Here is a 26,957-nt window from a genome sequence, read left to right as displayed (position 1 = left end):
CTGAGCAATTGCTTTAAGTAGCATACCTTTGCCTTCCCTTTAGGGACATAGTAGATTCCAGAAGCCCGAAGAAGGAAGTAACGTTTCTTCCAAGATTTCTTACCATCCTCTTTCAGCCACAAAACTCCCTCAATCTCTGGCACAGTTACAGAACTTCCACAGAAGCATTCCTGCCAATAAACAGAGGAGTTTGGGAAACAGAAAACAGAGAGCGTGCAGTGGTTTGTTTTGAATAACTGAAATTCTTTATCCAAGGAATGCACTTGTAGCAGGGACAGCTCTTTTTTCACATGAGATATAAACTGCAGATAAATCACAGAAGCAGTAAGGTAATTCAGACAAGCATGATAGGGTGTCTCAGCATTTGCTCCATGCAACAATGACAGAAAAATCATTAGCAGCCACAGTAAAGATTTTCTGACCACTGCTTCTCAGTAATAGATCCCCATGGCTTTACTGGCTTTAAGGTCACAGGTCACCTTATCTAGCCTCTTATATGTATAAGCACACACAAACCTAACTGTGCATCCATCAGACACAGCTGCAATTCATGCCAGGAGTACTTCACTGCTACTAACTACCCACAACACTGCAACTTCTGCTAACCTTCTATTTACAAAGAACTAGCAGAGAAAAGCAAATGCTTTAAATACACTCCAGATTAATATGCAGCACAGAGACTTATGAATAATCTTAGAAGACAAAAAGAGTTAAGCAGAATTACAATTCTCTGCATGTTATGGCTTCAAACCATTTTTTCAGCCACAGTATACATACATACACTTATTATTAAAACCCATATTAACAATATATTAATAAAATGCATATGCTCCTTTTAAGTTAAACTTAACTTAAGTTTAACTATTTAAGTTTAACTTAACTTAAGTTGGTTTGGGTAACTGTGCAAGTCATAATCATTATTCTGGCAATCAAGTGGAACCTATGGCACTTCAGCCATGTCACAAAAGTAATTAGTTTTCTGCCTATGAAGGCTATATTTACTGTGTGCTTTTTTTGCTCCACACTTTTATGCTCTTATTTCTGTAAATTGGTTAATGTGTTTGATAATAATTAGTTTTCTGTCATACATTTCTTAAAATTCAGTATTTTGGTTTTTTAAATTTTAAAATGTAATTGAAAAAAAATTTACTGCTTTGCTTATTATCAAAATTTGAAATATTAAATTAAACCAGTCTCCAGATCCATGCTCTAGAATTTTGTATAAATGAAAATTTGGAAAGTGCTAGTAAAAATTCTCTAGCACCACAGGTAAAAAAACCAGGTCACAAATTCAAATTTCAACTTGAAATTAATGGTTTTAGCCATAGCTAGAGGCAACCTCAATTTGATTATCACTGTGTATGGTATTTCAGATACTAAACTAAGTACAGATACTTTTTTAAACTAATCACATTTGAAACAGTGTTACATTAAAATAGCCATTTAGCTCAAATACAACACATTCCATTCACAGTCTTCCAGAATTACATTCTGCTCTGTCCATCAATTTCAACCACCACGACCTTTAGCAGTTTGTCTTCATGCTCCAAAAATGACTACTATGTCCTTTCTGGTTTGACATTCTTACCTCTAGTAGCACCTCTTTATTTCTGTCTGCCATCTCAGAGGTTTCTTTCTTCCCCAGAAGATAATTCTGTAACAAAATAAAGTTCCATATTTCTTTAGGCATTCTGAAATCAAGTCAAATGGTGTTTTTTGTTTACTTTTCTGTAGCAGTAAGAACGAAACTTTGTAGACTAATTGAAACCATCAGACTACTAAATAATACATTGAAGTAACTTATAACTTTCTTTACCAGAAATATCAATCACTCTGTACTCCTACCTAACAGCCTCATAACAACATCATCCTGCTTTTCTAAGGATCAAACAGCTCTCTGTTACAATGCATCCAGAAATAAAAATACTACGAACTTGTAAAAACCACAATAAAAAAAGTATAAACAACCCCAGGAGATCTGTTACATATTGTCATTATTTCTGCATTCAAAGAAGCACACATAGAAGCAATGTACTTCTTTTCACCTTGGTCTGAGTTTTACTGAATAGAAATATTTATTTTCACAAAGAATTATAAATAAAAACTAAATAAATAATAATAAATTCTAAACAAAATACTTGCCAACTTCTTAAAGGAACTTAACTATGCACAAGCACCAAATCTTATTTTATGAGTTTTTAACTCTTATTCAGTTTGGAAAAGACTGGGACAATGAAAAACATCTTGCTAATTCCCAGCTCTAATACTGGAAAAAAACCCAAATATTCACAAAGTTTCGCCAGTTCAATATTTTAAAACAAGGAGAAATATTGGGTTTATACTGGTACCTCACTCTTGTGGCAGTGCCTACTATATGTACTGAGAGTAAACCTATAGTCTACAAACTTTTAAAAATAATGTATAGTTTTGATGCTTCAGTGCAAAGCACTTGCATAAGACCTGGGTTTCAGATCTTTCTGAGAAAGAAATAAAATCAAGCAAAACTGATACCCACTGTAAATCAAATAAATTAGCATGTAGATGCCACACAGATATAAAAATAATCTATAAACTCAAAAGGGAATACATTAGGTAAGAGTTAAGACAGAGATCAAGTGATATTACAGACAAGAGATCAAGTGAATTTTCAATGCAAATTCTTGCAAGAGCCACCTTCTGCTTTTCTGTTTCTTTTCCTTTCCTCCCCTACAATACTGCAGTGCTGCCAGATACCAGGTCTGTAGATACCACTCGAGAGAAGAGAGGTCTTTGAGGCCATTTGAGAGGAAGAGGAGCCTTTGATTTCTCCGCCAGGGAGCAGGAAACAGGTGAATATAGGTGGGCCCAACTTCCACAGGAAGGGGCACACTCTCTCTTCTCTTGTCATTTGACTTAACTCTTTGTAACAGGTGAATATAGGTGGGCCCAACTTCCACAGGAAGGGGCACACTCTCTCTTGTCATTTGACCATGGAGTGGCTGTTCTCTTAGATTGTCTTCCCTTTCTTGCCAGCAATGCAAGAATGCACAGTGGAGAGACATTACTATTAGCAATATGTGTCAACACCTTTCTTGCATGTTTACATAATTGAGCAGCACTAAGTATGGTGTAAATCCCTGGAAACTGCCTGCCTTCATGTGCATTAAAACTACTCACATACAAATTAGCAAACAGATTGCTTCAGCTCATGGTTGTCTCCTAAGGATTGACTTTGTGCCAACAACACTGTGGATGTACAGAGTGCTGAAGTGTAAAGTTGCCTGACATTTTAGCATATACACAAGTACCAAAATGAAAGTATGGAAATGAATGCTACCAAAAATGTAAGAAACTACCATCAGCCACGCACACATTCAGCACAAACCTCAGGCTTACCTGTGGATTCTTGAAAAGTGCGTATTTCTCTATACGTTCCACAAACATTAGTTTGTTTTGACTGTCTCTTGTCCAGTTCAAGAGATTTTCAACTAAATTTTCATGATCTTCAAAGATCCTTTCTGCAACAATAACAAGTGAGGCAAATATATTGGAATCTGTTGCATTTTGTGATAGACACTAATCTGTAGTCATTTCTAAGAGACAAGGCATATATGCAGAGAAAATAGAGTTCAATATCTACTACAGTGGGAAGAAGTTTTTTGCTGAGAAAATAAAAGAACTTAGTCCACTTCCAGACATGTCTGGTGTAATTCTTTCACATCCAGCACGGACTTCCTGTTATCTTGAAGTTTATAGTTCCACCAACATATGAAATGTCTTAGTTTTTTTTTTATCTGAGAAGGCCTGCCATCCTGCAGGAACACTGCAGACTCAAGTGACAACATTTCAAAGTTTATGAGCACAAATAAGAAGGTTATCACATTTATGTGTTTTCTGGTCAACACAACTCCCAGAGGAATGGATCGGGCAGCTTTTTTCGCACAAAACTTCTTTCTACATCCCAAATGATCTCACTCATAAAGCATCAAAAAGTAGTGGGCAATGATCGGAAGGAAAACAAAATGCTTCTGAAATGCAGAATACCCATAGCGAGTACAGGTATTGCAAAGAAGTCTGAAAACTGACACCTTCTACTTCCTATGATCTCTGTTGCTCAATAAATGATGTATCAACAACAGCCTCTGAGAACTTTGGTTCTCAGTCAAAGCTCTGAGCTTTGACTCTCCATTGAAAAAGTTACCACTAGTGCTAGAACTTCAGAATACTGAAAACAGACAAAAGAGAACAGCATAAAGAAAAAGAGGAAAATTTACTGAAACAGGAGAAAATAGCTGAAAATACTCATTGCAAAGTAAAGAAAAAGAAATCTTTGGGAAGCCACTAGACCAACTTTCTCATCCTATTAAACACACTGAAGTAGAATTTTCAGATCATTCTGAAACAAGCTCAATCATGAGCTTTATTACATGAATTAGCATTTACTACATTAATGAACAGGATGATGAACATTATGAAGACAAGTATTTAAATCATTCTAAGAATGTAGACTATTGCTACATCAATAAGAATTAGAAATGCTTATAAGTATTACTTACCCATTTGCAATTCAGAGATGGTTTCCACTAATGACCAGTCTAAACTGTATCCACAATGTGATTTGTCCATCAGATTGTCTAATACTTGTCTCACTGTTTGCCTCTCATCCACCATCATTGTTTTTGAGCTGTCATCAGACATATGGACTCTGATCACCAACTGTTAAGCAGAAAATTAAGAAAACAAAAAGGATTCATCTGCCACATTTCAAATAAAAATAAAGTTTCTAACATCTTGTTTATTCTTCTAAAGTTTTCTTACAGTAGCTTAAATTCAATCAAAACACTACCTGAAAATGTAAGATGTCAAAAATGATGGCTAGATATTTGTATCGCAGACACTTAACAAGATACTGTTCTCCTTCAGCACAACAAAGTAAATATAAAGGTGTTTCCAACACAGTGAGAAAGTGCTTCAGTTGAGTGTTAAGAAAGAAAAAAAATCCTTCCTGCCGAAGTGTCCTGATAATAAAGTGTCTTTCAGACAATATCTAGGTGGAACAAACATAGATACAGAGTTCTGCACAAGCTTATAAAGGATCAGAATTTTTCAGATGTGCAGTTTAAGCTTTCTGCCTGCTTCCTACAGTATTTTCTAAAAATGGTTATTATGTAAAAAATATAGCAATATTAAACCTCACTTTTCTGGGGAATATGAAGCTGAAGTGTGAAAAAAAATCTGCTTTTAAAACACAATGGTTTTTCATAGGCATTTTAAAGAGGTCACTGTCCAGAAACAAAAATCCAGCCATTTTTTAAACCAATCAGAAGACTTAAAAACAACAGATTCTTTTTGCCAATCATTATTTTTTCCATTTTTACACCTTGTTCAGCTGGAAAAGATAAAACCTAGTAGCTGTAATACACTGGTACAATTGACTTGTTAATTTCCATCTTCCAGCCAAGACAGTTTTTCAGCTTTTGATCTACAAACAATTAATGAAAAAGGCATTTTAAGCTACTGAAAAACTCCTGTCATAAAATAAAAAAGCTAAATATTAAGGGCACTCTATTCTTTGAGAGTACATCGAGTAATGGCAGTAGACTTTCTCTATTGGTAATCTCTGTCTTTAGTCTGGAATACTTCTCTTCCATTTAGCACTGGCAAATCCTGCTATGCATAATGGGAAAAGGCTTGTGAAGAAAAGGCTGTGAACAAAACAGGCACAAATTTTAAACGTGTGACTACAGAATGTACAAGAACAATCTCAGGAGGCTGGACCCTCATTTCAGATCTGGGTGGAAGTTGGTGAAAACTTCCCAATGAGCATTACCTGAAAAACAAGCTATTCTTTAAGAAAAACATCATGCTATTCCATATCCTAGGCTTCTCTTGATTAGGTCCAGTCTAGATGGGAAACCACATTACCACTGAAGAGTAGAACACTACAGTGTTCTTATTTTATAAAGGGCAACTTAAGGCTAATAGATACAAATGAAGTTTGCCTGCATTTTCCAGGTGAAAAAGAATAATAAAATAAGGGTCTTATAAATGGGTATAACTAACTCACCTTTTTCACTTGTGCTTCTTTAATCTTCTCTAATGCAACCCTAATCTTCTCAGCTTTCAGTTTAGCAGCCTGTTCCTCCTAGGGGAACACAACACACAATTCCAGTTAACACAAGTTTCAGTCAGGTTTCAGTGGCTTTGAAGCTACCATGCTCTAAAAAATGAACTAAAATGCTGATTTGCTCTCCTATAAATGTCCAACTATTTTCTAGTGATGATGAAAACTATTACTTTTTAAAAGTGTTCCTATATTTAGAGATACAACTGCCATTAACTCCAAAGGAACATATTGGAGGAATATATTTTGTCTAGACATTTCTCTGTTCTCCTGTTCTGTAAATACCCTTATGCTACCAAATACTTTAGCATATTATATATTTACAGTCACAGCTTGGGACAATACAAATTCAACAAGAGTATACAATGGAGTACAGCCAACAGACTTTTGGTTGATCAATATAAAACGCAAAGAGCATGCCAAGAGGTACCCGAATTTAACAGCACACAGAAAGAAGGGAAATAAATCCTATAACTAGGATCTAGGATTCCATACTACATGCATTAGTTTGAAAGATTTTAAACTGTTAAATCCATTTGCAGTAAGAGATCTGAACACTCACTTTGTCTTTACTAATTCCAAGTTGTCTTCCTCCTTGTTTTAGGTATTTTAAGATAGATACAAGGTCAATAAGCATTTTTTTTGCTCTTCTATGTAATAGGTTTTTACTACAATTGGAAATGCACTAAAAATTCAGGTAGCTTAAATCTATTTGCTGATGCTAAAGAAAACTGTGTCTTTTTAAGACTAGCAATAAAGATTTTTAAATTCTGGAGATTACAGATATTTCTTTGAAATTGCATTTGAAATATGAAGCTAAAAAGCAACCACTGTTTCAAAAATTACATATGCAGTTTTCAGACTTTCAAAATCTTATACTGTGGATCTTCATTGTAATTAATATCTAAAACCATAATTACTCTAGCACAAACAAGTCTATTAAAATACACAAAAATCCCTTCCAAAATATTCAGAACCCTTAAAAAAGAATAATTCATATTTTTTTCCAGAGCTAAAGTACCACATCCCATCACAACATTCATCACACTATAAACATTTAGTTCTCTATTGCTTTATTCTGTGGATGTAATTTATAGTTTCTTTACCATGTGTTTAGATGGTTGCTTTTCTTGTATAAGTCAAGATTCAGCTATTCTGAAATCCAGAGAGTTTAAGTTTTGGCTTCTTAATAAATTACTAATATTCATATCAACTGCTAAAGAACATTTCCTTGTTATTTACTGCACTCTCAGTAGCTTTTGGTCCTTCACATCTGTGACCATCCTGTGCATGAGAAAAAAACATCAGCTAGATAGACCAGTATGCTGCCTTGAAACATAATTCTTTTCAATAAAATGAAGGAGTAAGTTGACATGAACAGAAATAATGTGAGCCTGAAACCTTATCTGGGCACTGAATTACCCCAGAACATGGAGTTTACGAGTCTACAGGGAACTACAGCTTTTTATTCACAATAGCAATGCTGTCCTATAGCTTAGAAAGGTTAAATCAGACTAGCATTCCATGAAAAACAAACCACACCATGATAACAGGAATCTTTTATTCTTCCTATTTCTTATCATTAACCATTTCAATGTGTAGAAATAAATTGTTACTAAAAAATGAGGCTTCACAGCTCCAAGCCTGACAGAGCTCATAGAAGCGCTTGGACAATGCTCTTGGGCCTATGGGGTGACTCTTGGGGATGTCCTAAGCAGGGCCAGAAGTTGGACTCAATGACCCTTGTGGGTCCCTGCCAACTGAGCTTACTCAGTGATTCTGTGAGAGACTTGTCAGTTTCTAAAAGTGATGCTATGCACCTGTTCATCATGAAATCAGCAAAAGCAAAATACTCATTTTATCATGTATTTGGAGAAACTGTTATTCATGGTTTTGAAAAGCTGCTCATTAACCCAATCATTCCAACCTATTTCACTGTACACCAGTGCAAAGCACCAGGAGCACCTGCCTGCCACAGTGCACAGGCAGCAAGACCAGGGCAAGCAACAAGCAGCTGTGACCTCTCATATACCTGTGCCAATACAGGCTAGAATATCTACGGTGACCTCAAAGTTTATAATCCACCATCCCCTAAAATGCTTTGGAAAATAGATAAATATGTAGACCAAAGAAGATTTTAAGGACTTACTATTTTAATATGTACCAATTACTTTCAATTTCCTACTCAACTTAATGTGGGTCCAGAGATTAGGATTCCTTATACTTACTCGAGTTTAACATAATCAGTTTAAATTAAAAAAAAACCTCAAAACAAAACAGAATTACAATTATCAAAATAAGAACTGGTTTCAACGAGCAAAAAATTATAAAAAGCGGTCTGAATTTACTAACCGGAAAACACAGTGACAAAAAGAAAGCAAGAATTCAAAATTTCAAAAAGCATAGAGTAGTCAAAGATTTTAAGCTATTTTGAGCAGTAATAAACCAAAATAGATTTTAAGCTATTTTGAGCAGTAATAAACCAAAATTTTCAAAAAGCATAGAGTAGTCAAAGATTTTAAGCTATTTTGAGCAGTAATAAACTAAGCTCAGGCCACTGCTGCATCACTGCTGATGTGGCAAACAATGTTTCACGGGAGAAGAATGAAGAACTATATATTTTGATTCCTTAATAAAATAATTTAATAACTCCCCAAAACTCACAATCATGTATTGTTTCTCTCCTAATGGTCTGAGAAAAAAGTCCCCTGCCCATCAAAGTCACCCAGAACCATCAGTTAGACACATACACAGGTGTCTCCTTCCCCTGTACATGAAAGCAGCACTGCTTCTATCCAGGAGGAAGCACGTGGCGCCCATCAGCTTGTACTAATAAGCTAACAGCCCTTTTCACTGCATGGGAGACAGGTGACAGACGGCAAAAATACCCGACTGCAAGTGCAAACTATTTAAACTGTTCAGTGCCACCAATCAACAAGGCCAGCACCTGCAGTCCAACCACATCTACCTTAAATATTTATTTCCCCTTTGCTAGCCAACCCTGGGAACAGTGATGGAGTCGCTGAAGGATTACAAAGATGCAGGTAAATGGCAGGACTGCTGCGCTGCCACAGCTTCGCAGGCGGTACAGACAAAGGCGATCCCTGCGATGGCCACACAGCTGCGCCAGGGCCCCGCACAGCCTCACCGCTCACAGAGCGCTCGGGCCCCGCACAGCCTCACCGCTCACAGAGCGCTCGGGGCCCCGCACAGCCTCACCGCTCACAGAGCACTCGGGCCCCGCACAGCCTCACCGCTCAGAGAACGCTCGGGGCCCCGCACAGCCTCACCGCTCACAGAGCGCTCGGGGCCCCGCACAGCCTCACCGCTCACAGAGCCCCCGGGCCCCGCACAGCCTCACCGCTCACAGAGCACCCGCAGCGCTGCTGCCACACGGCTCCCTCACACACTGAACTGGGGAACTGACACAGCAGGCACGAGTCAGCAGAACCCACTCCCTGCTTACACTGCCGCACAGGCACAGGCAAGCTTGGAAACACACCGAGGAGAGACACACACACACACTTTATAGAAACACAAAACATAATGGAGAGTCATTTCCAACTCTGTCAGGAAAAGGATATTCTTTTATAGTAGCAACATGCATCACTGTCAAACTGTAACAAATTCCTCACTTAACAGGACTATTCTGGAACTATTGTTACACTTGTATTTTAAAGCTTTGAGCTAAGATTACTTTTGGTTATGGAAAACATTGCACCTGATTTAAAGAATACTTGGCAACATACTTATGTATAGAACCTGTTAATCCAAAATATTCAAACATATCGTGAACCAAAATGAAAATTGCATATGTCTGCAGTGCAATGGTCTTAAATGAATGATGATCTTCTCCTGGCATCAATATACCAGAACTAAGTTTTGAATAATTTTAGCCTACAGTGAAATATCAGAAAGAATAACACAAAAAAATATAAAGTTAAGATTTCTGTAATAAAATGTCAAACCCTGTTTCCTCAACCAGTTTCCAATTATATATGCAGTTACAAGATATTCCAGCTGTGTTTTAGCAATAAAGATGTGCAAGATGCATGCAACAGTGGAGCTGACCTTGCTTAAAAATTTTTGTGCCTTGCATTTCTACGTTGGGGTTTTATTTTTTCTTTTCTTTTATTTTTTTTTAATGTTATTAACTAATCTCTTTTACAGAGATAACAAGTGGAATGGAATGGAAACAACAAGGGGAGGGGGGGATCACTTAACAAAGGTATTTAGAAAAGCCAGTAATTAAACGGAAAGAGATAAGTAACTATGTCCACATTGTATTTAAGTAAGCAAGGTAGATACACAAACTACAAAATGCATAAAATTAAGAAATTTCTTCTCTGTTTAATATTTGAGGGTTATTTCTGATTTTTTTCTTTGAACACAGATTAGAAGATAACTAAATACACAAGTAGCACTGACTTCTGAAGGACTAAGATTAGGTATCTATTGTTTATTTTCCCAACTACAGTCTAGCCTTGGGTTGAAAGGCAATCATCTGTTTAGCAAGGACTCTTCCTTCTTGCAGAGCTTGTACTGCAACAGAGATTCCTGTTACCAGAGAACAGCATATTAACATCTCCATTTGTACCTAATTACCCAAAACTTCAAGGCACTTTTATTAGCCTCATATTTAATGTATATCAGACTGAATACTAATGCCATTAATGAAGTTTTTTCTGTTGATTGCTTTAATTTATCATTAAAAAGAACACTAGAACAAGAGTGTATGTGATCAGCACTAAAACCAAAGGTGTGAATATTAAGAGCAGTTCTTCTCTATTTCTTGATGAACTCACTAGGACAAGCAGAATACTCCTACCCTAAAAGTGTGCTGCAATCATGGCACGGTCCAGTGAACTTGTGTTTACAGTAGTATTTCATGGTCATTTTCAAAACATATGTTTATTGCATTTCTTTTCATAATAACTCTAAATAACCTCTAGCTGGGTAAAGCAGAAAGGGAAGCAAGACATGAGTATCTGAAAGCTCACTAAATGTACGTGTGCATTCACCCTGGTGAAGGGTTCATCCTCCCTAATGTAGACTCACCACATATTTCTTCCTTCTTCCTTCCCAGTTTAGTACAGACCTTTCTATACCTCTGGACTATTCCTGACATTGTCAACATATTGCACTATGTTACCAAATACAGAAATGGCTGTGAAGTGGTACTATTGTTTTAGGGGCTGTGTCTGAGAATTATTCACCTGAAAAGGTCTCAGATATTACAATGTTACTACACTTGGGTAGTGCCAGATTCTTCCTTTGTTCTACTTCTTTGTTCACAATTCACACACTTTTTGCTATTAGAAGCCTATCTCAAACACAAAAGATGGCTCCTGAATGGAAATTGGAAAGCAGCAGTTACACACTTGCTCAATCTCAAAGTCACACCGGCTCTAGTCACAATTTCCCACAGAAGGCAACTTCTTCCTCACAGTCTTCCTCACAAAAGAAGCCCCACATCACTAAGGAAGATGCTGAAAAGTCCTGCATCTGCTACTGACCTCTCAGGTGTACCACTGGTTAATGCCTCCAAACAGACCTGAACCCTTTTGAGATTACCCTTCAAGGTATGGCAGAACAGAACCTTAATCAGCAGAGATGTGCATTCCACTGTCTAGATTTGACAATGCTGGTGGCTTTGATTAAAAATAAAAAATCCAAAGGAATTTCACTGGCTCTTTATGCCTTGAAGCATCTGCACTACATTATCACCCACCTGCCTCTGAACAGGACCTGCCTAGTAATGGCTCTAGGCCAGGCTTCTCACCAGGGCAAACAGTTATACAAGTACCAATACTGGGATCTGGGACCAGGAGAAAAAAAGTGCAGAGGAGGGGAAGAAACCCAAACAAACCAGGCAGAAGAACAGGCACTAGAAAGCACAGTAAGGAAGTCTGAGAGAGGAAAGGTGACTACAATGTAACAGAGGAGACATTACAACTAACTGGCAAGGAGTTTTTGTTGGACAAAAAGCTCAAGGGATATGCGGAACGGGGCACAAAGATTTCAAAACACTGGTTGATTATATAACAATGCAACTACAATAGATTAATATAAATAATACATAAATTATATTTTTATTATTATGACAAAGTATATTTTACCATAATAAAAAAGATAAAAGGTGACATTAAATTTACATATGACATAACAGCTGACTCGAATTATATTTTTATTATTATGACAAAGTATATTTTACCATAATAAAAAATATAAAAGGTGACATAACAGCTGACTCAGAAAGCTTTTAGACTGTCCTTACATTCTTTGCACATTAGAAATCAATTGCTGTATTTTTAAACAGCATTAAAAAAAAATCTCAGATGCTTAACTCAATCTGAATCAGAGTGGATTGAGATACATGAAGCCAACATCACAACTGATTTAATCAAAAGTCTGATGGAATGACCAAAATCTACAAAGCAAGGGAATGAACATCCATAAGAAGGATTTTTGTCTTTCAGGTCAACAAGAAAAGAAAAATTACATACGTCCTATTTGAGAAGAAAAGGTACAACATGGTTCCTTTCCCTCCAGATGCTGACACACTATCTGCATCATTACTTCATTTAATCAGTATCATGTGTCTTCCTGAATGTAGTTGCAGCTTCCCATGCATCAGAACAGTAAAGAAATGCTCACTTCAAAATCCAGCATATTACATTTCTATTTTCATGGGCAAAACTGAGATGTATTTGAGCCCTGAATAGTCTCTCAAAATTATTTGCATGTACTCTTAATTTCACAGTACTAAGCTTAGTTTTCAATATTCATTATAGGGAAACAAGCTTGCAGATTTGACAAAAAAGCTACATTGCTTTATTTTTAATATTCAATAACTTACATTACACATATGCTTTCACTTCTTTCAGTTTTCAAGCAAAGGCTTGAATGCTGTGTGAACAGTAACATCTGGAATTAGATCTAAAAACGAAGGGCTCACCAAAACAAATACATAATTTTCTGTACTGAGATCTACTCTATGCTGCAACAGGAGCTCTATGTGTGCATGGCTGTGATGCAGAAGGGATCTGCATGGCTAGAATTTTTAAAATTAGTTATATTAGCAGAGGACAAAAATGGTTTGTTCTAGTCTCAATATAAGATGCAGACATACCAGAGAAGGGGAAGAAACAGAAGCAGGTAAAGACAGTAAGAAACAGTTGACACACCAGGAACACCAGCACAGACCTGCAACATGATCCTACAGTCAAATGATCTAACACCTTGGTACAAGGAAATGCCCCCATTTATGGGACTGCTTCACTCATAGAGAGTCTTATCCAAAGTTACAACAAGCTGAAGAGATCTAAGCAGCAAAGTGGACTTCCATTTCATCGTTTTGCTAAAGGTATCTCTTATTGCAGCAGGTCAGAAGAGAACCAGTAAGTTCCATGGCAGGCCTGTGTGCTCAGGAGTCAGAAGTGGAAGGCACAGCTGTACTGAAACAGTCACAAGCTGACCAACATTACCCTCAGGAAATCAGAAGGCTTGCCTAAAGCACCTGAATCAGAGAGCTATGAAGCCTAATTAACCAACACAAAGAATTATAAATACAAACATTAACTTTGGAGTCTATTAGAATATCTGATAGTACTTCATGGTCATATGACACAAAGGGATCATTTAATGCACTTTTTAAAATTAAGTTCCTGTATGGCAACTAACACTCATCCCACATATAAACAACCAGAAGGGAGGATCTGCAGACACATGGAGATGAAAGAAAATTGTGGTTTCTTTGTGCCACAGCTGTTGTTAATCTATTTGCAATCAAGCCAATTGCTGTTTTGGTGGTTGTTTGCTTTGTTGGGCAGTGCAAAGGGGCAAAAAGCTATTGGGGTCAAGGCAGAGGTATGGACTTAAAATTTAAGCAAAACAATCACAAGAGCAGAAGATTACTTGCTTTTGGCTGTTTGTACTCCTCTGCAAGACAGCCTGAAAATCTGTTGTCAAGATACATGCTGAGCATCTTGAGAAGAATATTAAGATATTTTAAAAAACCCCAGTAAACCAGTTTCATACTTTCATTGCTAAATACAGCCTACTTATGCCCAATGAACATTATCCTTATTGTCTTGGGGTCACCAAACTGCATTTTGTTACTTCAGGCTTGCCTGAGGTCTTTTCAGTAGAATGTCTGTGAATTAAAAAAACCCCACATAGATATAGTTTTGAAGTATGTATTAGCATCAGCAACATCTGACACCTCGGCTACATGAAGCTGTTTGTCCTTCATCCCAGCCTGTATTTTCACCAGCGATTCATAGCTTGCTCCATCACTTGTCCTCTGGTTTCAAAAGGAAAGACATATAAAAGATCTAATTCTTAGCAAATTGAATGACAATTTGTGATCTCTTAGTACATTACTGACCTCCTTCCTGTGAAGAAAATTAATTTATAATCAAGACTTGTACATACTTGGCTCATTAGACCACTCTTACTACTATATTCTCCCCACATTATATTAAGTCAACATTCAAAACATTATAAAAAAAAATTTCATTACTTACTAGTTTGTCTTCAATACAGCAAGAGTTATATTAAGTCAACATTCAAAACATTATAAAAAATATTTCATTACTTACTAGTTTGTCTTCAATGCAGCAAGACAGCTTATTTTAAGGCTACTAATGGCTTTTAAAACTACTAAACACTCCCATATTTTTCACTAGGATCTTTTTTTTAAACTAGTGAATGGCAATAGGAACAAAAGAACTTCCAGCTCAGTACATTTCCTTTTCAACTAAGGCATTTTACCTGCTAATATGGCTATTAAGTATTTGTCAAGAACTTGAACACTTTGATAAATCTGCAGAAACAAACAATACAATTCAGTCTTTAAAAGTGCCTTGGATAATCAGGAAAATCATGTAAGTAAACGCAGAAGTTTCTGGAAAGGGCAGGGGTGGAGAAGCATAGCACACACCAAAAGCATTCTTTCTACAAAGAAATAGTCACATACAGTAGAAAGAAGCATCATCACCTTGGTCAGCAAATGAGAAGGCTTTCCTGCAATGTTTCTCAGAAGAAGGGAGGTTTCCCTGTCCAAATAGGAGTGCTTGTGCAGAAAGAAAGAGAAAGAACATGAGTCAAAGGAAGTCAGTATAGTAATTTCATGGTGTCTTGATTACAGAAGATAAAGCAGAGTTTAAAAGAAAAAAAAACCTACATCATCATTTTTCCCCTCCCATAAAAACATTCCCAAATACTATGAGCGTATTGATACACTGATGTAAAAGCAATTGTACTTTTACACAAGACACTAATAAAAACTTCTCCTGTACAAGATGTCATACAATAAAATTAAGAAAACTTTTGCTTACCTGCCACTGGTTTCCTTTCTGCAAGAGAAAACTTATTTATAAAGACATTTAGAACTGTAAAAGTAATAAAATACACTCTTACAATGCTTTTCAAAATCCTGTCCAGTCTCCTAAAACTAAACATTCTACTTTCACCACGCAAACATAGAGCCACTATAAACCGGTCATCAGGGAGACATCCTAGTTTTATGCTTTCTACATGGGTTCCTGTTTAATTCTTAAAGAAGAAAGATATTATCACGACAATAAACCAACCTAACTTAAAATTCCTGTCCTTTTTAAAAAATTACTTAAGTCTCTCTCCTCTTGTATAGTCCAAATTATAAAATTACAAATCCCTGTGCTTCTCTTGGAAAGATCAATCAGCAGAAAATATATTTTCATCTGTTTTCAAAATGGGAAGGAAAATCAGTAAAGGGAAAGCAGCCAGTAGAGAAAGACAGAAATCAGTTAATGAAAGATCCCAGGTTATCTTCTCCAGCACGTGCTACAAGCAACAAAGCCATCATCATAGGCAGCAGCTTGCAGAACCACAGTCTAGTCTGCTAAGGAAATTAGACTAGTACTGTGGCACTTAACAAGAGCATTCAAACAATTTAAAAGAGCATGAAGAAAATCTCCTGTGTACCACCACCATACTGCAAGATTTGTCCCATGTGGTTACAATTGTCTCAGCCTTATTTGTTTCAGTGCTATATATGACAACTATACATGCCTATTATACTTTTGTTTAGTTATTAGCAATACAGAATCCCACCTCTTCTTCGGTGCCACAATAAGGTAAAGACTGAAAAAAATGAAGAGCCCATGTCTACAACTTCCTTGTTGTGCAAGGCAGTATCAAATAGTTTGGAGAATACAGTTCCTGCAGGGAGACTTTACCTGATGTGATTGCTGCATGCTGGGATGAGCAATTAAGGGTCTCAAGGAGGCTTTAAAAGTTACACCTGAGGGAAGACTCTACACAGCATTTGAAATTAAACCCAGGCTCCAGCCAAAGCTCCACCTGGGTATTTAGCCACTAATATAGACACAGGTTATGTTACAGAGTAAATTATTTTTCTGCTTGCATATTAATTACTGTCTGTATTTATATCATATGTTTTAGACACACAGAAGTCCTGCCTAGCTCAAACCACACTACTGAGGGCTTGTAATACCTGGTATAATTATTCACAGTCGTACTGAATTGTATTCTTTCTTACACAGAGGCTCTAACTTCCCAGAGTTTCTTCATGGAGTTCTTGTCAGTCATTATGGACTGATTAATATGGATCACTTTCTTGGTGAATGGAGCACTGCAGTAGAAGAACACTACAATGTACACTTGCAGCCTCTTCCTCAAGAGCTTAGTCACCTTCTGTCTTAGCCTGTAAGTCAACAATAGTGTCAGGATAAATATAGGATATTGAATCACTCCTTAAAGGAAATACTACTTGCTGGAGAATATTACTCCTACAGGGAAGGTCAAGGTAGGTCAATTAACCTTCTTCCAGTCTTAGTCATCTCGGCTGCTGCTATCTTGTATTTAACTACATTAATCTGCACTAAGGAAATTCTACCCACAAATGGGAATGCCATATCCTTCTTACAACATAATAGCCACTTGAAACTTTGATAGTGATATTTTACAGGAATAGGGGTTGGCCAGTAAAATGTGGAACACCAATGTGATGACAACTACCTATGTGAATTGGAGCTGCAGAGCTCACATGCCTAGAAACAGGAAGGCAACAGCTCTCTTCCAGATGGTTTTTGTGCATGGCTTCTTCCTACCCTATAACAAATTCTGCACTACTGCACATACCCAAAAGTTAGAATGAGCAGAAGTAGCAAAGCAATAGGAAAGCCCAAGTTGTAGAAATTGTAGCTCAGCTAAACAGTGACTACACACACATAAAAATTTTAAAATATTTGGCATGCACAAACTAGGAGATAACAAATTAAATTTCATTTTAGAACAATGTATTACTTTCACAATCCAATTTTAAAGCATTTAGTCTATTTCAAAGAAAGACTTCAGCTCAAACATCAAGCTTTAAGACAAACAGATGTTGCTCCTAGAATATTCCATCATTTGGGGGAAGACAAATATTTTATTATTTTTTTCTAGATAGTACAATCACAATGGTTCACAAAGGGGATCTGAATACCCCACTCTTCCTCTCTATTTAAGAACTTGAAATATGTACAAAAGCCTGATCTTGCCAAACAAATCAACCTACTTTTCTGCCCCAGGTACTTCACTAGACTAAAAAGAACAGCAGTCAAATCCAGGAAAACCAAAACATTAATTACTCCTAGAGAGACATTTCTAGTCTTCTACCATGAAAGGCATCTGTTCTTCCACCTGCTCCTACCACAACAATGAGAACTCAAGCTCTAGCAATGAAGTTCTCTCTCCCCCAGTGCCTCACCTTAGATTTACCTAGGACATAAAACCAATTCCAATTCCATAAATGAGTACGTGTCCCTCCCACTCCTGCAACGCCACGCATTTTTCTATCCTGCTGCAGTAAGCTGACTGCTTCTCCAGTACAAGCCATCATTTCTTAAAATGGCTATTTTCAGTTTAAAGGTTTTTTCCAAATTGTCACATTACCAGAATTAAATGTGGTTGGAATGTAAAAGTAGTCTGAAACACAATGGAAGCATCAAAATTGACAACAGCTTCAGAGAAGACAATACCAGGCAATCCTTTATGCTAAGCATGAAATTGTAGAAGAAGCAGACTGTAACAGTGCTGGAAGAGTATTTAATTCCTGCAGTCACTAAAATACTCAGTGCAGCTAATTCAACATTAATAACACTAAGTCAAAACAACTAATGCCTAATTTACCAAATTCTTTGAAAGATCACAAATCTCTACATCAGCACTCAGGGGGGCAAACAAAAAAAGTATACAACATTTGCACAGTCTAAAGCTACCTACAATTATTTACTTCTACTAGATGTTGGGCTTTTTTAAGTTGTATTTTTTATGTGTAGTACAGCTTTCTTGAAATCCAGCCATTAGTAATAGCCATACCTTGTTATAAGGTTTTGTATAAAATTATTACTGCAAATGCAGTAAAAATGAAAAAGCTTATTAAAACTTATTTCCATTATACGTACGTAAAACCATTCACTTAACAGACACTAGCAAACAGTAAAATCTTCTATTAAAAGGGATCTATTTGTCACTAGAAGAATTTTAAAACCAACACTTTTACTTTGATAATATACATGATTATTAGGGAGCCAGACTCCACTCAGGATTCCCAGTTAATCCACCATCACTACAACTCAGGCAGAACTCAAAATATCATAGGTCCAGTGAGCATCCAGGAAGGAAAAAGTGACAGGGCTTTAAGGGGACTCTTAAAGAGGCAAAATGAAGTTTACTTTCATCACAAGAAATCTCTCAATATAAATCCTGCTACTAGACTTCACACCAGGAAGCTGGGACAGGCAGTAGCACTGTAGCCCAAAACTCACTTGGTTTGTTTCTTGATATATTCTTCAAAAAGTACTCTTCTTTCCCTAAAACAATCAAACATGAAGCCTACCATCAGGTACTAAGTATGTTTACAACTTTTCTGTGCCACAATCACTTCTTTTGGAGACAACTTTAACACAATGCATAGGAAGCTATTCACTTCTGGTTTAGTCCTTCTCATAATATGGACCATGCTTCAAACTAAGTTGCAGGAACTCAATCTAGTTTAAAAACCTGAACAGTGAAAAATAATGAAAGAAAACTCATCAAAGCCAGGAAAACCATTTTATACCACGTAGAAGCAGCCAGTGATGACTGTTTTGAACTGTGTCATATTTTAATTCCTAGCAGCAATTATTCCAAGTCATACTGAAAACCATGGATGTTTACTAATAAAAAAATCGTCAAAATACTGAAAAAAATGCTGATAGGAAAATCAACTTTCTACAAAATTAAATTTATACCTTTCTCAACGGATGCCAAAACAGCCATGCACAAAAATACTTTGTGCAAAAACAATTTTACTTAAAAAATTTCAGATATGATGATTAAAATATCTAAAGTAACAAAACCCAATAAATAAGACTACTAATGTCTCTGAATAAACTGCAGCTGCTGAGGATAATCTACAACATAGAAAACTAGATTTAAGCAAAATTAGCATTAACACTTAAGAGTTCTAGATGCTGTTAGGTCAAAAAAATTAATTGTGTTCACGTGCAGTTCATTCAGCAAAGACAGCTAGCCTTGATGTTTGTAAGAACACGGACTAAAATCTTCTTCCAAATTACATTATGGACATAAAAGATTTCCTATATCCTTTCTTTGAAGACAGAAATGTAACATCCACCTTCAGATCTAAATACCAGATGTTCATGGACCAGCTGTTGAAAATTGCCTTTCCGTGTTTTCAGGAAACTCAACACGGTACAAATACACAGCAGCTGCTTATGCAAGATGGTTTTTACAATACTGAAATATTTTTATACACATCACCAATCAAACCTACCAAGCATGTTTGCTAAACATGATAGAACAGATGGGCTATCAGGAAAATGAAAATACCTTTCAGATTTTCAGAATATCATTTGTTGCACTAAACTAAACAACCAGTAATGCTCTACATGGCCAAAACCTCAAGATTTTCTCACCTATTATCCTTGTCGGTTCCATTATGTAATATTCACTGGGTTGTTTCAATTCTTGACATTAAAGAGATCTTGGGCTGAAAGTCAGTTTCAAAAAAAACCCAAACTGAAACAATTTCTACATTATCACTGAATTACCAAGCATATTAAATTTATTTTTTACAGACAAGAACTGATGGCTGGATTTTAAGAGAAGTGTTTAAGAAGAGGTGATAAACTGAGCTGCCTAGCTAAGACATGAAGGCTGTGCAGCCCATCTTGCCATGATAGCAGCCCACTGGTTCACAAGTAAGATGCAGTATATACTTGGCCTACTTTCTTCAATTCCACTTGCACATTTTTGTAAAATCTGAACACTGATCTATTTTCTTGCTAGGTTTGATGATGACTTAGTACAGAAAAGTGGGATCAATTTAGAAAGATTCAGTCTCATCTCTAAGATGCATCTAATTCCTTTAATTTTAAGGTAAGGGCTGAGAAAACAGGCATACAGAACTTAAAAAGGGTACAATACAGTCTCAAAGATGTCACATATGTTCTTTATACTGACAGTTTACAAGTAATGATCGACAACTGGGGTGGAATTGTAAAAAAGATGACCCAGTGATCTTCTGAAGTATTTTACCTTCATGTTCTAATGCCTTAAGCATGTTAAATAGAAAACTTCCTTTCTTGTTAAATATGATCTGTACATTCAAAGACATCATTCATTCAAGGTTTGTACAGCAGAATAACTTATGTTAGTACCAAAAAAAAAAAAGGCAATAAGACCACACTGAGATTTGTGCCTGTAATTATCTTGCCATGTTTCTTGCAAAACTCTTTAACAGTTTAATAAATACACATGTTTAATTAAACCAGCTGGTGGCACTCTTGTGCCACTATTTTGAATTTAATATCACAATTGAGAAATACTACAAAATCCTTTTTGAAATGCATTCTCTGTCCTTAGAAAACAAAGTAAAAATCAAAGAAACTGAAGTATACAGTGTTCAATAGAGAGCTACATGCTTGCAAAACTTTGTTGCAAAGATTATTGTAGCTTCCATTTCAACTACATCCCTCTACCGAATTCTTTAGACTCCAGCTTCAAGAATTAGAATCCACTGTTTCCAAAAGAGAACTTGAGAATTTAAGATTTAAAATTATTTTTGTCATTTTGATCCAAAGATGGGAGAAGGAGCACTGAATTTTTTTTTCCAATCTCTTATGATTATGTGTTCATATGGAACTTACTCATATGGACACAATATGATAAACATCTAACTAAAAGTATCAATTTTCTGCTTTGCTTTGCAAAGGGGGTTGTTTAACTTAGCAAAAAAAGAGGCTCAGGGGACACATTATCACTCTCTACAACCATCTAAAAGGAGGTGTAGACAGGTGGGTGACAGTCTCTTCTTGCAAGTAACAAGAGATAGGACAAGATAAAAGGCCTCAAGTTGCACCAGAGATGGTTTAGACTAAATATTACCAAAAAAATTGTTGCAAAAGCGGTTACAGTTTATTCTTATTAAAACATCAAAACAGGAAAATAGACACTGAGAAACTGAAGCAGCAGCACTGGGTAACAGAGCTGCCTGACCCTCCACACACAACACTGTTTCCACAGAATCACAGAGCAGGTAAGGCTGGAAGGGACCACAGCTGGTCATCTGGTTCAACCTCCCTTGCTTAAGTAGGGTCATCCTACAGCTGTTTATAAAAATTTTGTCAAATTATACTACTAAGAGAAATTTTCCCTGATTGCACACTGTTTCGGGGTGATTACTAGTCATCTACACTAGACAAAGTATTCCCAAGAAAGGAAAGGGAGGTGCGTGTCATTTAAAACACAGATGTTTAAGACCTCTGCACATTTGACCATGAAACGGATGATGCTCCTGCCAATAACCTAAGTCTTGCTTTGTGCTTTCCCATGAGAATATAGCTAAATTTGTCTGAGACTAAGCCTTCAGAATTAAAATTGTAGTCTGTAAGACTCAGTGAAGCCTGGAGCATCACAATTAAAAAAACTCGATGTCACAACCCCTCACAGAGCACTGGCCAGCCCTTCAGCTGGATTGCACACTCCTGCTCTTGAATCAAAGTCAGGCCAAGATCAAGAATGCCTGGGTCCATGGTGGGAGAGTACAGCAGTCTTCTTTAAGCTGCAGTGCTTGGCTGCTGCAAAACATGCTGGAGCCAGACAAGGGAAGGGAGAACCTGGAGCAATTACTCTGTGCTCAAGAGTAGACAACCCCCCCACCCAGGACTCCTGTGACTCCATTTCACTGCAGGCAACTGGAACAAAAAGAAAAATTTAAATCTTAACTTACAGCAAGTATTTATTAAATGCTAGGGATGTTTATAATTTCATTACAGTCCTGACAGACTTTGCTGAAATTCACTGTAATTTAAGTAACATGTCTGTGGACATCACTCGGCAGCTGCATGAACAAGAGTTCCAACACGAGATAAGGCAAGGATGCCCAATTAATCAGTAGTATGGATATAAACTGCATAAACCAAACATGAAATCCCAAATAGAGTTTGTTTGCTGGGAGCAAATTTCAAGGAAATCCTAAGAAAAAATATGGACTGTAATTTCCCAGAAAATCGTCTGATTAGTCTAAAAAAAGGTGCACTAAGTGGAAGATCTAAACAAGAAAAAGAAAAAAACCCCAACTATGACTAATTGATTCCTAACTGCATTACATACAGAATATCACAGACTTCAACTTTGAGCTTTACCTGTAGCACAGAAAACAAAGCAGCTAAGAAACCTAAGGAATACGAGTACATATAGCTTTAATTGAAGCTATAATTTAGTTTGAATCTACTGCCTTATACTCTAAGAAGTAACTATATTGAGAAAAAATTGATTTTAGGGCTGTTGACTTCTAAACTATAAATTCTGCCCAAAATGACTGTAGACATAAGCAGGTAAGCCACATGAATGAAATAAAACCTGCATTCATAAAGCAAGGCACTGATGTGGCTGGTCTAACATATTGAATAACTTGTAAAAATAAAACTAGTAAGTGTGCAACACAGGAAACTAATCAAAGGTGTACATTTGGTTAATTAAAAATAAAGGCTTTGCTTTGTATTTGCAGACCTTTATTATAGTATAGTGAACTAAACACTAAGCACTATATTATGGTATAACAAACTAAAGCAGCATGCTCAAAACCGACACAGCTAAAAGGCCAGTTCTCAATTCTTTCTCCAGAACATGAACTTGAACTCTTATTTTTGGGGGGTTCAAACTCCTCTAAAAACCCTGAAAACCCTAGTTTTCACACTACAGTTTAGGAATATACATAACTGAGGAAAACAACAAATTCTTTCCTCCTGTTAAGAGTTTAATGTTCCACAACTGCTGGCTGTGTTCTTAATTTTTGTCATCTGTCCTAAATTACTTTTTTGGCAATCTGAAACAAGGACAAACAAGTAATCTGTTTCTAACTTCCTACAGCTTTAGTATTTTAGACCTCTAATCTAATCAAATGTCACAGAAAAAGTAAAGAAATTTGTTTTAAGCAGAATGGTGTGTCCACAATTAAATTGGCTGTTTTAAAAGCTTCATAATTAACCATCACTAGCAGAGTGATATCTTTACTGGAAACTGCAACCAATGCATACAACTCCCCTGCAGCATACTTTCAGCAAAATTTGGTAACTTCATAAAGCAATACTTCTGATTTCTCAACTCAAGTCTAGTGGGCATTTCCAAGAGTGTGCTGCCTAGATTTATTTCGTTATTCATCTATGGTATTTTTTCTCTTGCAGATGAATCTGGTAAGATAAAAAACCTCTGAATAACCATTTTCTTGGCTTGTCTGTATTAATGGTAAAATTTTTCCCTCAAGAAACCCTTCATAAACACAAGTATTTTTCTGAAGTGCTATAGAACAGGCATAAAAAAAAAGAGATTCATTTTTAAGTGTGCTTATTTACCCAGCATTTGGGATAGCAGAATGAGTCATTCAGCTGCTTGTCCACAGAAGATTCCAACCACACAGAAAATCCCAAAGAAGCAGTGTATTTAGGTATGTTTAGAGCCAGCGCCTTTGGTGTTCACATTTACACTAAGAAAGTATGCCCTAAGTGTAATTATTGAGTGGACTGCCAGCCAGTGGTGTCAAACGAGACTCAAACATACATTACACTGTCCATTTTCCTGTTCCTTCTCAGGAGGGAACTTTTTCATCTGTGTGAGGCAAAGCTGACTGAAGAGAAACTATTCATACGTGTTTTATGGTTTCTGCTACACTTCGATGAGTTATCTCCTATGTGAAAAAGTTACAGGATAAATTTTAGATCCATAGCTATAAAATAAGTCAGGTACACTGAGTGGAGAATCAAGATTTACCAGTGCAAGGATAATGTTTAAATTCTTGTTTCTCTTTCATGTATTTTAAATCTATTTACCCCAATTTTTGAAACCTACCATTCCATGATGTCCACTAAACAAAACTTTTAGAATTCCTCCTTTAGATCTCAATTGAAAATGCTTTAAAAATAATAAAATTATCCCTCCCCATCATTTGCTTTGCAGATTCCATAAATATAACATGAAAAAAAGTTTATGCGCTGGTTGGCAAGCATTGGGAAGAGTATATTAGCAATCCTTGAGTTCTAGTGCATTATATGATGATTATGCATATCCAAGCACATTTGATTGTTTATTTGTAATACATAAATGTTGTTTGTATTTTATAAAATCATATGTTTATCTCAGAATGCTTTGAAAGCTTCCAAAAATCTGGCAAATGAGGAGTCATTTTACATGTATTTCAAAAACATTTGAAAAATGGATGTCTCACACTTCTTATGCCAACAAAACTGGAAGCCAAAGTAATGTTTCAAGATGACAGATACGCACAATTTTCCCTTACTTTTGACTTATAAAAGAACACTTTGTGACTAATAATTGAAAAAAAAAAAAAGAAAGAGGAAGAAATGGTCTAATTGTGTTTCAAATTAAGCCTTTCCATTGACTATTTTCAGCTTAGGAAAAGCGGAACTGGAAATGCTCCAGAACAGACTTTGTGTTCTAAACTAAGGACATAACACAACTTGCAGAAAATGATTTTTTTTAAGTCTTTAGAAGAAATACAAACCAAACCTGTGCCATGCCTTATTTGTTGCTTATCTGTGACTACTCTCACAAACTGGAGTCTAACATCCGTCACATCTGCTAACCACAAAACATGTGGACCATAAGGAAAAGCACTCAAGCTTCAAGCTCCCAAAATACAAAAGCCAATAATGCTCTATTCCTGCAAGAGCTAAAACAGAGCACAACTCTTCTTAAACCACCTACAAATAACAGATGAGATCCAGCAGTCCAGCTCTATTTTAAGACACCGTTGCCTAACAAAGACCATATATATCATCAGTTTATTTCTCTGCATACATTAACAGCATTTTCATACATAGCAACATTTAGCAATCCCACATAAAACATGACCCTCAATAATTTTAAATGGGTACCAAAGCTTCTGTGTTACACCACTGCATAGGCAAAAGAAATGCTAGCATGTCCATGTAAGAACTATAGCAAAATTGCTATGAAACACAACCTTGATTATTCCCTTATGTCCATTTCAAGTTTTTCATTTTATCCCACAGGATCTTTTAGCCAGTACACATTTATTTATGTGTGCTGAGCTTACATGACAATTGCTACTAACCGTCATGCTTCCAAAGCTCCCTTTTTTACTCTGAAAGAAACATTAATATTTACTCCACACTGCCTTCTCTGTCAAGTGAAGCAAAAACCATGTGGCTTTATTGTACTAGCCACTCTCTTCTCCTGATTTCTACCCCTCATGCATCAAGTATAAATCTACAATGAGTTTAAGTAAAAGCTAAAAAATAAAATGCAATTAAATCATATAGTATTACCAGCTAAATTTTGCATTATCTTTGTATGAGCAGAATCTCTCAGCTGTGCAAACTGGGTTACAGACATAAAGAGGGGTGGGGGGTGATGATGAACTGTGCCAGACCAGATGGCAGACCTCAAACTTATCTGCAACCTCTTCACTGAGTGTGTGCAGGACAGTAACAATGACTGCCCATGAATGGAGCCTTTCACTTGCCAGACACACACAGCTACATAAGCATCATCAACACAGTTCTCTATTCACTCCCTTCTGCTTTCTTCTCCTTCTACTCTAGCACAGCTCACTGAAAACAGAGACAACTTTTTGCTGACAAAGGGACCAAAGGAAGAAGAAAAATGTGGGTGGAGGCAACAAGTTAGTCACAGAGACATAATTTCCCCTAACTTCAATGCTATTATCCCCTAACTCATGCTATTACTTCACTAATTTGGTCTACATACAAGTAAAGTAACCCCCCACAGAAACAACATTTTAAGGTGCACACCACTCATTACACAACTAAAAGCATAGAAAACAAAATGCAACCTACCAATTTAAGAAAAAATACTGTTCAAGCAAGGATCTGTGAAGTCATTTTGTCAAAGACAAATTTCAATTTGGCAAAAAATTATGGGGCTAGGTTGAGGCATAGTCAACTTTTCTTTTTATTCAACAGTACTTAAGGGGAGACTGAAGATAAGAACAGAAGTGCAGTCAGAAAACACTTAGTACCACCAAGACAAGGTCTTAAGGCTACAAAGTGATAGTCTTGAAAATATCAACATTCACAATGTCTAATGAGATAGTGCTAAGAAAGGAAAGGAGGAAAGGAAGAAAATAAACCATGATGACAACTAATAAACCCACATTTTTAGACAACCAAGGGAACTCCAGTCAACTCCCCTGAAAGTGATCTAAAATTCAATTCAAATTCAGGATGAGTGCAAGGATCGTCCTGGCCAATATGACCACTGAGAGTTCTCATTTGTCATCATGCTGATATATCTGCAA

The 26,957-nt window shown here is 36.5% G+C and overlaps 1 protein-coding gene across 6 annotated transcripts in view; it reads right to left on the bottom strand.

Moving 5' to 3' along the window:
* RAPH1 (Ras association (RalGDS/AF-6) and pleckstrin homology domains 1) overlaps positions 1–26,957 on the bottom strand; it is an 88,307-nt gene that overhangs the window by 18,964 nt on the left and 42,386 nt on the right. For 5 of the 6 annotated variants that reach the window (XM_039716694.1, XM_039716926.1, XM_039717012.1 and 2 more), the window contains exons 5-10: positions 15,105–15,179; positions 6,047–6,124; positions 4,536–4,695; positions 3,376–3,497; positions 1,589–1,654; positions 27–170 (exon numbers count right to left, since the gene is read on the bottom strand). In XM_039716694.1, coding sequence (XP_039572628.1) covers positions 27–170; positions 1,589–1,654; positions 3,376–3,497; positions 4,536–4,695; positions 6,047–6,124; positions 15,105–15,179 — 645 coding nt within the window. The remainder of the gene's footprint in view (positions 1–26; positions 171–1,588; positions 1,655–3,375; positions 3,498–4,535; positions 4,696–6,046; positions 6,125–15,104; positions 15,180–26,957) is intronic. The other variant, XM_039716844.1, reaches the window with a different exon arrangement.

The sequence above is a fragment of the Passer montanus genome, unplaced genomic scaffold (genome assembly GCF_014805655.1).
Source record: "Passer montanus isolate IOZ18808 unplaced genomic scaffold, ASM1480565v1 scaffold1, whole genome shotgun sequence".
Lineage (NCBI taxonomy): Eukaryota > Metazoa > Chordata > Aves > Passeriformes > Passeridae > Passer > Passer montanus.
Note: the sequence above shows the minus strand (reverse complement) of the source record. Positions and strands in the feature narration are given on the sequence as shown.